General features: G+C 46.1%; 1 protein-coding gene across 7 annotated transcripts in view; it reads right to left on the bottom strand.

The window, feature by feature from the left end:
* The window catches only part of PIK3AP1 (phosphoinositide-3-kinase adaptor protein 1), a 79,238-nt gene that overhangs the window by 37,814 nt on the left and 28,101 nt on the right, over window positions 1-13,323 (bottom strand). For 5 of the 7 annotated variants that reach the window (XM_024112563.3, XM_042850196.2, XM_005312075.4 and 2 more), the window contains one exon: window positions 3,208-3,356. In XM_024112563.3, coding sequence (XP_023968331.1) covers window positions 3,208-3,356 — 149 coding nt within the window. Of the gene's footprint in view, window positions 1-3,207; window positions 3,357-10,807; window positions 10,972-13,323 lie in introns of those variants that run through there. The other 2 variants (XM_024112564.3, XM_065551582.1) reach the window with 2 other exon arrangements.

Genomic DNA, 13,323 nt, shown 5'->3' with positions numbered 1-13,323 from the left:
CTGTAAGGTAAGGTCTGTAGTGTAGACATCAGAAACTGGTTAACTCTCAGGGGAAGGGGCTATATTTTGCGTGTTGAAGAAGCACCTGGCACAACAGGGACCCAATCCCAGCTGCTTCTGCAATCTAAGTTATACGTAATTCCTTTGTGTTGCACAGATGAGGCAGTACCCAGAATGCCCAGTTTTGCTGTTCATGAATGTGATGCTTCTCAATTCCATCATAGCCTTGCACAGATTATAACCCTGTCAACAGCATCCTCCGCTCCGGGTTTAACCAGCAAGATCTCTTGTTACGAACATACACCAGCGCAAACAGAGGAGTTTTGCAGATGGAGTTTGTGGACAGAGCTGGGATCTCTGCTACCTGCTTGTGCAGTTTCAGCTTCATAGCTTCTTACCCTGAAAGTGAGTTTTTCCCCGCTATTACTCCAAACAGCACAACCATCGTGATGTTATTGCTCATGCTCAGGAGAGGATCAAAGAAAGCAAATTGGAACAAATATACATTTACTTTTCAGACCAAAGAGGCGTATTATGACTTCCTCCGATTTTTGGTTACTTCTTGTATCTATTTGTACAGCACCTGTCCAGCGAAAGCTCTATTTGTAATCCAAAGTATTTCAGTGCCACAGAACTATGAACTCTGAGAGGGGAAGTTAAACCAAAAATCAATCTCTCTTACATCATGCTGTAACTCTCACTCAGCTTCGTCTCTGCTGAACTGTGAAGGGGAGTGAATTCCTGGCCCAGACTCTCAGGTGAGGGATCTTACTGCCAGCCCTGGAGAATAGTATCCTATTGTCTAATAAAACTCCCAGCCAATCTTAGTCTGCCAACACAGGGCATGGGCATCTAACATCTTATATGCTATAAAGTAAATATAGTGTTACTCTTTTCTCACATAGCCAAGACTTTAAAGATCACCAGTGCCTTAAATGTAATCACTTAAGTGTTTTGTTACACTAACAGGTCATCTACTACAGTGATTGTAATCTACCAGTATTCTGTAGGTCTTTTCATGCTCACAGTCTCTTATGCAGTACACCAGGAGCTCTCAACCATGCCAGTGGGATAGAGCCTATTAAAAGCAGAGGATTCAGCCATTTCTAGGTACCAAAGATGACAGAGAAAGCCTACCTCAGCTTCTGATTTCCCCCTCAGTCTTAGATCATCTATGATTGTATCATGCCATGAGTTCAAGATTCCTAGCCATTGCCGGTGACACCTCGGACAACGCACTTATCCTCATTTTAAACACGAGGAAACAAAGGCAGAGGTGAGTTACCTACAGCACATGTTGTTGCGAGGCTTAATTCATGAAGGCCTGTTATCACCATGTGGAAGGCACTAGAAATGGATAAAGCTTTATAGCATGTATAGTGCTGGTAACACATGAGGCTATGATGTAACCTGGAAATGCCCTGAGATGATGGATTGCCCAGTAAATGCACAGGGATGGTAGCAGCATCGTTCCCCTGGACGTGGCACTTACAGCTGTCCAGGAAGTTCCAAACATACCCCAGGTTTCTTTTTTCAAGTTGCTCAGCCCCACAAGATCTTGAGGCTGCCCAGAGCTCAGCCAGCTTCACAGTTAACTTTGCTCTGTGTGGTGAGGTTGTCTCCACGTCAGTCATACCGAGGAGAGCACACAAAGATCTTAGGACTCAGTCACAGGCGAGGATGTTTCACAAAACACAATCAGCTATTTCCTTTGAATTTATTCCCACCCCCGTTCCATCCCACTAAATAATGCTTCTGCCACACAGGCACCACTCCAGTTCAACAGCAGCATTTGTTCTCCTATGTTCCAGCCAGCGTGTTCAGATGCCACCACACACAGCCTTGTGCTACAGGTAGGTAAAGCTTAGAACTCCATTAGAAGCTCAAATTCAGTTACACATAGTTACCGGTAGGGGTCATGGCTGCTGCAGTTAAACAAACCCTTGTCCCAGCCACTGGAGTTGCGAGTTTCACCTCTGTCACTCTCAGCACCCGCAGATCTGGAAACAAAGGCCTAAGAGCAAGTTTCAGACCCACCATCCTCTCCACCCCTCCCTGAACATGGGAGCATATTTTGCTACTGTGCATCTGAGCCAGAAATGCCCAGTATGGTAAAGCCATTTTAGATGAGGTGACAACAATACTGCCAACCCCTAGCATCCAAAAATCAAGAGTCAGGTGCAAAAATATCGTGAATAGCTTAAAAATTCTTGTTAAACAGATTTTGGATTCTCAGTTGCCTACTAATCTGCGCTTTTATGGCTCATGTTTTCAAGTTTCTCTGCAACCATGAAGCCTAGAAACTCTAAATAAAAGCTGAGTGTCCCATGGTCACATGACTCCAGGAGCTGGGGCTTTAAAACAGACTCCAAATATGGAGAAACTATACAAGTCTGGGATTTGGTCACACCGTGACAAGTATGGAAACATATCGAGTTGCTGCCCTTGTTTCATTGCACTAAAAGGCTAAGCTGGTGCTTTTTCCACAATGCATGAAAAGGAAATAATGTAAACTGGTGGTCACATTGCAACACAGCAGTGCTGCTTAGCTGTTGGGTTTTTCAAGTCTCCTGTAACAGTCAGTACTTCAAGTTGTATGGACATCAGATCTCAAACTGAGCAGTATCAGGCTGGGTCAGACCAGAACATATATCCCCAGATACGGAGGGAAGTGAAGTTGGTGCTCCATTAGGTGGTGCTCTTGTGTCAGAGTTTGCTGGGGCATATGTACAGTACTCTTCATTTGGGGAGAGAGGCCGGGGAGATGAGCTGTGCTGACAGAGATGCTGTCTTTCAGAAGAGACAGGAAACTGATCCAGATAATTTGCAGGAAGTGCCTTGGGACCCTTACAAATTGGTGCGTTAACCCCAGAACCTGAATACAGTCCACCACGACTAATTACATCCCACCAACCTGAATAAGCCCATAAAAGCTTGAGCCTCTTCCACAACCTTCAGGTTGGGTGGCTACCCTGTTTAAGTCTTCATCAGAGGCATTACAGTGCAGCCAGGACAACCGTAGGACACTGAGTGTCACAGTATTGCTCCTGGGCTGCGGGAAGGAATCTCAGGAGATGGAGACACTGAGGGTGGGGCTGAAGGGAAAGAACTGAGCTTGGGTCTCCAGCATGGCAATGCAGAGCACTAGCCACTAGTGCACAGTACAATCCCATGTTGAGAACTCTAGAGGAAATGGACATACTGTACCCCACAGCGTATGCGGTCAGGCTGCACCACCAGGTCTCCCAGGGTGCTCTTGGATGTCCCGTGCTGCTGACTCATCGCAAGTTTCCTGGAGTAAACTGGGTTTCTCTCGTCTTCTGCCTCTGTATCAGTCACAGAATCGCAGCCAGAGTCTAAACAAAGCAGACAGAATCCCGTTAGGTCATTCTCATGCACCAAAAATACATGGATGCATGGAGAAACACACAAACACAAAGTATTCTAAAAGAGAACCTGCTGAAATTCTTAAACAAGAACTCAGGAAAGGAGATCTAGTTGAAGAAAGGGGAATCAACCAAGTTTCCTCATTTATTCCTGTAACGGGACATCTGGGGTGGTTTGCATTTGGTCACAGCGACATACAGCTCCACAGAACTGCTGTAGTGGCACTGAATATGCTTATTCAACAGCCCCATTCTATGAAAATGAGACAGTTACAGGAATTTGGTCATCAGCTGGGCTGATTCTAACAGTGTACACTCCTCTCCCAAAGCAATTAAAGGATAATTGATCCCCCTTAGTGCCAATGATGAGCCTGCTTTTGAGGGCCTACTTGTATTGCTCACCACAGAGTTATATCAGACTATTGGATCCACCCTTTCTACTCCAACCCAATCAGTCTCTGTCAGGGTTCCCCCCCCCACTCTGAACTCTGGGGTACAGATGTGGGGACCCACATGGAGACCCCTAAACTTATATTCTACCAGCTTAGGTTAAAAACTTCCCCAAGGCACAAATTCCTTTCCTTGTTCTTGGACGGTATTGCTGACACCAACAAGTGATTTACACAAAAATTCAGGGGATGGTCACTTGGAATCCCTATCCCCCCAAAATATCCCCCCAAGCTCCTTCACCACCTCTCCTGGGGAGGCTTGAGAATAATATACCAACTAATTGCCTTAGCAATGTGAGTACAGACCAGACTCTTTATCTTTACAACACTAAAATCAATCCGGTTCTTAAAAGAAGAACTTTATTATAAAGAAAAAAGTAAAAGAATCACACCTGCAAAATCAGGATGGAAGGTAACTTTACAGGGTAATAAAAATATTTAAAACACAGAGGACTCCCCTCTGGACTCAGCTTCACAGTTACAAAAACAGGAATAAAACTACCTTTGTAGTTGCGGAGGTTCGGGCAGAGCTGAAGGAACTCTGCATGTTTTTGTTAGCAGCTGTGAGAACTGGAGGGTGCTGCACCTGTCTTGAAGGTACTAAGGGCAATCTCCAAGAACCACAAGCTGTCACAGATTGCCTCAGCACCAGGAAGATTGGATGAGATGAGATTAGACAGGATTTCAAAGACCTAGATGAGCACAATAAAATGTGGACAATCAGCACATCGTCCATAAAAGAAACAACAATTCAGGCCTCTCTAGTTTATTAGAATTGTATGATCACAGCTACAAAGCTGGGAGGGGCTACAAGTGCTTTGGAGGATAGAATTAAAATTCAAAATGATCAAGATAAACTGGAGAAATGGTCTCAAGTAAATAGGATGAAATTCAATAAGGAGAAATGCAAAGTACTCAACTTAGAAAGGACAATCAGTTGCATAAATGCAAAATGGGAAATGACTGCCTAGGAAGGAGTACTGCAGAAAGGGATCTGGGGGTCATAGTAGATCACAAGCTAAATATGAGTCAACAGTGTAACAATGTTGGGAAAAAAAGTAAACATCACTCTGGGATGTATTAGCAGGAGTGTTGTAAGCAAGACACAAGAAGTAATTCTTCCTCTCTACTGTGCGCTAATTAGGCCTCAATCTGGAGTATTGTGTCCAGTTTTGGGCGCCACATTCAGGAAAGATGTGGACAAACTGAAGAAATCCAGAGAAGTGCAACAAAAATGACAAAAGGTCTAGAACAGTGGTTCTCAGGATCCGGGGCCCCCTGGGGGGCCACAAGGAGGATTCAGGGGGTCCAGCAAGCACGGCTGGCATTAGATTTGCTGGGGCCCAGGGCAGAAAGCCGAAGCCCCACCTCATGGGGTTAAGCCTGGGGCCCCGAGCCCTGCCACCCCAGGCTGAAACTGACTTAGCTTCATGGGGCCTCCTGTGGCATGGGGCCCCAGACAGTTGTCCTGCTTGTTACCCCTTAACACTGGTCCTGGCTTTTATATGCAGAAAAACAGTTGTTATGGCACAAGTGGGCCGTGGAGTTTTTATAGCATGTTGTGGGGAGGCCTCAGAAAGAAAAAGGTTGAGAACCCCTGGTCTAGAAAACATGAACTATTAGGGAAGATTGAAAAAAAATTGGTTTGTTTAGTCTGGAAAAGTGAAGACTGTGGCGGGGGTGGGAGGGGGGAGGCGGATAACAGTTTTCAAGTACATAAAAGGTTGTTACAAGGAAGAGGGAGAAAAATTGTTCTCCTTAACCTCTACAGATAGGACAAGAAACAATGGGCTTAAATTGCAGGAAGGGAGGTTTAGACTGGACATTAGGAAAAACTTCCTGTCTGGGTGGTTAAGTGCTGATATAAATTGCCAAGGGAGGTTGTGGAAGCTCCATCATTGGGGATTTTTAAGAGCAGGTTAGACAAACACCTGTCAGGAATGGTCTAGCTAATACTTAATCCTGCCATGAGTGCAGGGGACTGGCCTAGATGACCTCGTGAGGTCTCTTCCAGCCCTATGATTCTATGAAAACAGTGGTCAAGGAGAGCCATCTAACAATATATTTGGATTTGTTAAAGCTTCTGAATGGTTTGATCTTGTAGGGCATTTCCTCATAGTCCTAGTCCTGTCGCCTGACTGGAGGCTATGGAAACAGAGCTATTAGGTAGAGTGAAAACAGAGCGAGCTATGTTAATCAGTTACTCGATTAACTGCTGATGGAGCAGCCAGCTGGGGGAACTTTGGATATGAATTATTCAACTGCTCTTTCATTCAGAAAACTCTGACCCTTGCCTTACTAACTTCCCCTACAAGCAATTGAGCAACACTGAGGGGGCTATATTGAGAGACTGAGTTCCCCCTTCACTGATACCTGAACATGCATGCACCAGAGCACAGTCCACTTTACTATTCCTGGCAGTACAAAGACCCAAAGGGACAGGCAGAGTTGGCCTCATTACACCATCTAGGCACCTGAAGAGTGACCCAACCCTCTCTATGCCACCATCTATATTTGCAAAATGGGTATAATTATAAGTGAAAACATCCAGATAAGAGAGACCACAACTTGGAGGGTCTGATCCCTTGATCAGTAAGGTAATACCTGACTTGAGCTTCCACTGTCAGTAATTATTGTATTCAACAACTCACAGGTAAAACACTAATCTCTGACTTGGTAGGGAAGGACCCTTTCTGCTCCCCTTCAAATAAACTACCCCAAAACCAGGCCTGACTACTTCTGAAGTACCCACGAGAACAGCAGTCAGGCAAGGAACTATGGTCCTACAAACCCCACTGCATTTCCTTTTGAAGAATGGACATCCAGGCAGTGCTAGTAGCTGAATGTCTCAGACAGCAACTCCATGCAGTGTCTCTCCCATCCCAGCCAAGCCCTCCCCCTCAGTTTCACAGCCAGCTGGGCTGTGTGATTTCAGTGTGCATCTGTAGCCCCCAGTCAAAAACCCGAGAAAAACTTGGTCTGGCCACCTGCTATGCTAACTGTTTACTAGAAATATAAGCCAATGGGAAGCATTGAGTTATTTTAATAAACTGAATATTGTTACGCACAGAACATACATCCGGTCTGTCATCCATTTCCTCCTGTCTTCACTGATTTTATCTGCATGGAGCTGACAGCTGTGGTTTCTTACTTAGAATTTAGGCATGTGAGCTGACTGAAAGAGTCTGCAACTTGTCCAGAGTACTTCAGCCTCTGGATATTAATACAATTCACAGGACGTAGCATTAACCAGCCCGACAGGCTGAGTAATTAATTCGCTATGCTTGCGCCCTTATGGGTGATCTTTGGACACATTTTTCTCCATACACTGCTTCTTTCCCAGCTGAGGTAGCATGATTAAAGAACAGCCAAATGTAGTGTCAATACACCAAGGATGAGTGTGAAAGCCTACATGTGGACCAGCACCTCCACTTGGACACTGAGTTCAGATCTAACTGGGCAAACTCAGCTGTATTTGCCAGAAAACTTGGTAAAATCCTAGAAGTGACAAGCAACAGAGGGTCCTGTGGCACCTTTGAGACTAACAGAAGTACTGGGAGCATAAGCTTTCGTGGGTCAGAACCTCACTTCTTCCCTCTGCTGCTTTTTACAGATTCAGACTAACACGGCTACCCCTCTGATAGAAGTGACAAGGAACTTTGGCAGAATTACAGCTGGAAAAGTGAGGCCCTGTCCTCCGTTGTACTCGGCTCCAGGATGAAGAGAGAAGAACAGTAACGCAGGGCAGACTAGTTAGCAGAAAAGCACAGCATAATGGTGAGGTCATGGAGGAGTTCGTTAACTCCACACACATACACACACAAAAATGTACATCTGGACTGGGAGAAGATAATTTTTATCTTATAGGTGAGATAGGTGGTTACCCACAGCTGGTTAATAAATACTTTGAGAGTCTCAGCTTAAACATGCTGACCAAGTGCAAAGCCCTCTGCAAACATTTCATTGATCCCTGTGAGGTAGCATTTCACAGGCACAGAGGCAGTATCTCCAATAGACTTTCCTTAAATTTCCTATCGCTGCTCTCACCACTGAAACGCCACAGCTTGTGGCTATGGTAGGAGCTCTAGCATAGGCCATGCCATTGGCACTTTAGCTTCTGTCACACAGGGTACGAGTATAACAAGTAAACACACCACTGGCATGCTCTATGCTCATACTCCCAGAGCGGTTGCTACAGCGAGATATTTTTAAGAAAGTCTCTAGTGTAGACACCGCTAGAGACAGAATTTCAAAGCCTCAATACCTCAATGTAAGAGGTTCTTACTTGGCAGCTATGGGATACCTTAGCTCCCTTGTGCTTCTGTAGCTAGGCCCTTTGATGTGGTTCAGCCCTCCAGGCAAGCCACAAGTCCCCCTATTCAGGGCAAACAGGAGTTCAAACTCAGAACACGTCCTGGGCCCTCAGACCACTGTCTTCACCCCTGTCGATGCAGGGCTGGCACCAGTTTTCCCTCCTGAGGCTAGTTCAATAGCCATTTCTCCCGCAACCTGTCCCGATCTTCCCCACCATTGATACAAGGGAGGAAGGGGGCTGGCTTCCTCCCCCAGAAGCTCCAGCTACAGGCCTCGAGACAGAAGCTAGTGCTCCATCTGCATTCCCTTCCCCAGCCCCTGTGCGCCCTGTGCCCACAATCACCTACTATACCCTGCCTCTCGCCAGGCCTCATCCAAGGCCCTCTTGGATGGTTTCCCAGCCAAGGAGAGCCCACACCAGGTCCTGCCTCATCCCAGTCTCTTCCATTTCTGAGGGAAGTCTGTTCCTTATGTTCTTTGGCATTCCTTCCCAGCATGCTTTAGCATGGTTCCTGAACTACAACTCCCCTCAATCAGAAGCTCTCTAAAAGTGGGGGGGGCCACTGGGGTCCGCACCATGGCCCTTCCCCCCGAAGCTCTTCCCCCGCATCACCTCCTTTCCCCCCGACCTCCCACACCACCCATTCCCCCAGGGCCCTGCTCCTGTGCTGCCTCTTCCACCCAAGACCCTGCCCCCCTGCTCACTCCTCTTCGCCCCCTCTTCCTCGTCACTCACCCTTACGGCCTATAAAACTTGGAGGGCATAGCCTGTCCACTTTTAAAAGTGATGAGGCAATGGCCCCTGACCCCCCCGCTCTGGTGCCCCTGCCCTCAGTCCCACCATAGTTCCCCCCCCTACCCCCGAATGCCTTTGTGTGAGGATGAACCGTCTCCTACAGGGGTTCTGTACCCTTGTTAAACTAAAGCCTCATGGTGCTGAGCTCCCGTTGACCTGTGTTCTGAGTCACTTGACCAAGCTCAAGCAGTGCAAGGGAAGCAAAGACGAAGCGTCTGTGGTGGAGACAACTGCTTTGTGCTGCAGAATTCCGTCTTCAGGGTCAGCACCTTTGACCAGCCCCAACTTCACTTTACATGTAAAGGAACAAGACAAGCCTGCGTTTGTTCCATGTCGGGGAACAATCCTAATATCACCCCTGATGATTGTGTCAGTGGCCGTAGAACAGCCACTCTGATCAGCCCCCGCCACTTCTCAGCTTCAACCAGCCTTGCCCTCACTTCCCCCAGCAACTCATTTGTTACATTCATGTGTGTCCTGCCCACAACGAGCCCCTCAGCTCTTCCGGGCAGTGTGACCACCTCCTATTTGTTCTATAAAGATGACTTTGAATGGTTTATAACAGGCTAGGACACCCTCCCTTTCAGGCCAGCAAGATGGGTCTATTAAGTTTAGCTTTTCTTTGGTTTTGCTTTCATTTCGTGTCTCATAGAACTTGTGTTTCCTTTTGGACTGAGATGGCCACCGGGTTGCTAACAGGTCTGTTGACAGAACCAACGTCTTCTCAATTCTTCTTTGTGAGTAGTTAAAGCTGAACTGTGTTTAACTTTGTAAATAAGCACCTCGTTACTCAGGCAGTAGGTGCTCTAGAAATCTACATACACTGTATTGCAGTTTATATATGGAGCACTTCTGATCCCAAAATAAGGAGAGCCTTTCCTTTGTTATATTTTTGGCCCTATGGAAATATCACTGAAAGGAAAGGAGGGTCTTCTCAGCAGACTGCAAGAGATTTTCATGACCTTCTGCAGTCCGTTAAAAATTAACCCAAGTGAATAACCTACCCAATTCACTCTTCCAGGAGTGGACATTCCCCAGACTCTGCTTCCAAGTTACTTTTTAGTTTTATCGCTGAACAAAAAAGCAGAGGGACAGAGCTTGGTCACTGAACAAGAGAGGCTGTTTGCACTGTACTGACAAGGAGTTCCATGTTACTTTCATAATACTGGTTAGCAGAGATAGGAAGAGGGTGGGAGTTTGAAGACCAGAAATGCAGCATGCATTTCCCAGACCAGTGAGATCAACAAAAAGCCAGCCAGAAAAGCCAGGAGGTGTAGGGACTGGAGAAGAGAAAGTGAGGAGGAAAACATGGACTGGAATGAAGGGAAGCAGAAGACACAGTGGTAAAATGAGCAGCCACAAGTGGAAGGGGAAGCAGCCGGGTATTTTCCAAGTTTCCACCCAAAAAAATCTTGGTTTTACCAATTTCCGCCCTAATTTTGGCTTTTTTTGGACCCGGGAATTTTTCACAGGGGAAGCAGATGGGCCTCGGTGAAAGGCTGGGGGCAGGAGGGAGCTGTTGTTCAAGGGTCGCAGCCTTCCACTCCACTCCTGAGCCCAACCCTTCAGCGTGGCCCTCTCCACTACCTCCACGAAGAGGGGGAGCAAAATGGGCAGGGGGCCTGGTCCCAGCTGCCAAGATCCCCTGACTGCTGCTGCAGGGAGTAGAATGCTTCCTCAACTGCTATGTGGGGAGTATCACCCATCCCCCTCCCCCATAAGTACCAGGCACCCTTCCCCTATCACCCACTCTTTTTCCCAATTTTCTCCCATTTTTAAATTTTTTAATAAAACCCAATAAATTCCTGGGAAATTTAAAAAAACAAAAACAAAACAAAGAGCCTTACCCATCCCTTACTCACCTTACCCGAGAGGAGGAATTAACGTCTTCAGACCTAGTAGATCACATAGGCACTGCCTCCATGGGTGCTCCCAGACTCCCACCAGCTCAGTGCCCAGCAGCCACAGCTGTTTGGCTGGGCCGCCGATCAGCTGTTTGGAAGCTGGGAGAGGCACTTGCGGGTGGGCGGAGAGCAGTCAGTGGCGAGCACGCAAGGGCCTTGGGGGAGGGGTTGGAGCGGGAACGGGGTGGGGTGGAGCACCCCGGGGAAAAATAAAAGTCAGTACTTATGGTAGGTCAGCACACAAAGTGAGTGCGTAAACCAAGTCATGCATTTGCCCAAAAATACAGGCCTCTCCCACACCTTCTCGTCTAAACATGCACCAGTCTCTGCTTATAAACCAAATAAAGGGGAATTGAGAGGACAAGTTAACCTCATCAGGATTGTTTCACTGCTTATCGAGTAGTTGTTGGCAGCACACCCACAGTGGCGCCCGAGGAATTTGTAGACCTGTCACAGCCCACACACCAAGCCTGTATCTGCACAGGCGGCTTGGTAGGGATGGCAGTACCAGAGGAGAGAGTCCTCTCTGCACAAACAGTGAACCAATGTGGGGGAGCTGGATTAAGCCAGTGACTAAATTCTACTCACAGACCTCGGCAGAGCCTTTCCCTGCTGCCAGAGTCTTTCACTGCAGTGGGGAAAGGCTCTGGCAACAAGGAAGCAGCAGGGCACTACACTGCTAAAAACAGCAGTGTAGATGGGGAGGCATGGCTTCGGAGTGTAGAGAGCCATATAGGGTATATACTCTATGGTTCTGGCATGTCTGTACTCTACCCACCTATGCCATGCCTCACTGTCTGCACTGCTATTTATACCCATGCTAGTTGGGCATGCAGTGTCTGTACTCTATGCACCACCCTAAGTGCAGATATAGCCAAAGAAGTTCAGCAGCTTTCCTAACAAAGCACAGGAATATTGGCAGCCCCCCTCCTATGGAAAAGGATACTGAATGAAAAGGAAATTAAGAACATTGTTATTTTCCAAAATCCTTATGAAGTTGCAGTTCTCACTGGTAAATTAGCAGTTTTGGAACAAATTGACAAATTAAACAGTAATAAGTCACCAGGACCAGATGGTATTTACCCAAGAGTTCTGAAGGAACTCAAATATCAGAAGTACTACAAGTGGTATGTAACCTATCATTTAAATCAGCCTCTGTGCCAGCTGACTGGAGGATATCTAATGTGATGCCAATTTTTTAACAAGGGTCTAGAGGTGATCCTGGCAACAACAGGATGGTAAGCCTAATGTCACTACCAAGCAAATTGGTAGAAACTATAGTGAAGAACAGAATTATCAGACCTGTAGATGAACACAGTATGTTGGGGAAGAGTCAATACAGCTTTTGTAAAGGGAAATCAAGCCTCACCAATCTATTAGAATTCTTTCAGTGTGTCCACAAGCATGTGGACAAAGGTGATTCAGTGGCTATAGTGTACCTGGACTTTCAGGAAGCCTTTGGCAAAGTCCCACACCAAATGTTCTTAAGTAAGGAATCATGGGATAACAGGGAAGATCCTCTTGTGGACCAGTAACTGGTTAAAAAATAGGAAGCAAAGGATAGGAATAAATGGTCAGATTTCAGAATGGAGAGAGGTAAATAGTGGTATAAATAGTGGTGTCCCCAGGGGTCTGTACTGAGACCAGTGCTGTTCAACATATTCATAAATGATCTGGAAAAGGGGGTAAATAGTGAGGTGGCAAAGGTTGCAGAGGATACAAAATTATTCAAGATAGTTAAGTCCAAAGCTGACTGAGATCTACAAAGAGATCTCATAAAACTGGGTGACTGGGCAACAAAATGGCTGATGAAATTCAATACTGATAAGTGCAAAATAATGCACATTGGAAAACATAATCCCAACTCTACATATAAAACGATCGGATCTAAATTAGCTGTTACCACTCAAGAAAAGATCTTGGAGTCATTGTGGACAGTTCTCTAAAAACATCAGCTCAATGTGCAGTGGCAGTCAAAAAAGCTAGTAGAATGTTAGGAACCATTAGGAAAGGGATAGATAATAAGACAGAAAATATCGTAAGGCCACTATATAAATCCATGGTATGCCCACACCTTGAATACCACATGTGCAGTTCTGGTCGCCCCATCTCAAAAAAAGATACATTAGAATTGGAAAAAGTACAGAGAAGGGCAACAAAAATGATTAGAGGGATGGAACAGCTTCCATACAAGAAGAGATTAAAAAGACTGGGGTGTTCAGCTTAGAAAAGCGATGGCTGATAGAGGTCTATAAAATCATGACTGGTGTGGAGAAAGTAAATAAGGAATTGTTATTTACTCCGTCTCATAACGCAAGCACCAGGGGTCACCCAATGAAATTAATAGGCAGCAGGTTTAAAATAAACAAATGGAAGTATTTCTTCACATAATGCACAGTCAACCTGTGGAATTTGTTGCCAGGGGATGTTGTGAAGGCCAAAGTATAACTAAGTAAGTTCATGGAAGATAGGTC

This window comes from Chrysemys picta, chromosome 7 (assembly GCF_011386835.1).
Source record: "Chrysemys picta bellii isolate R12L10 chromosome 7, ASM1138683v2, whole genome shotgun sequence".
Classification (NCBI taxonomy): domain Eukaryota; kingdom Metazoa; phylum Chordata; order Testudines; family Emydidae; genus Chrysemys; species Chrysemys picta.
The sequence above is the reverse complement of the archived record's forward strand: the minus strand, read 5'-3'. Positions and strand labels throughout refer to the sequence as shown.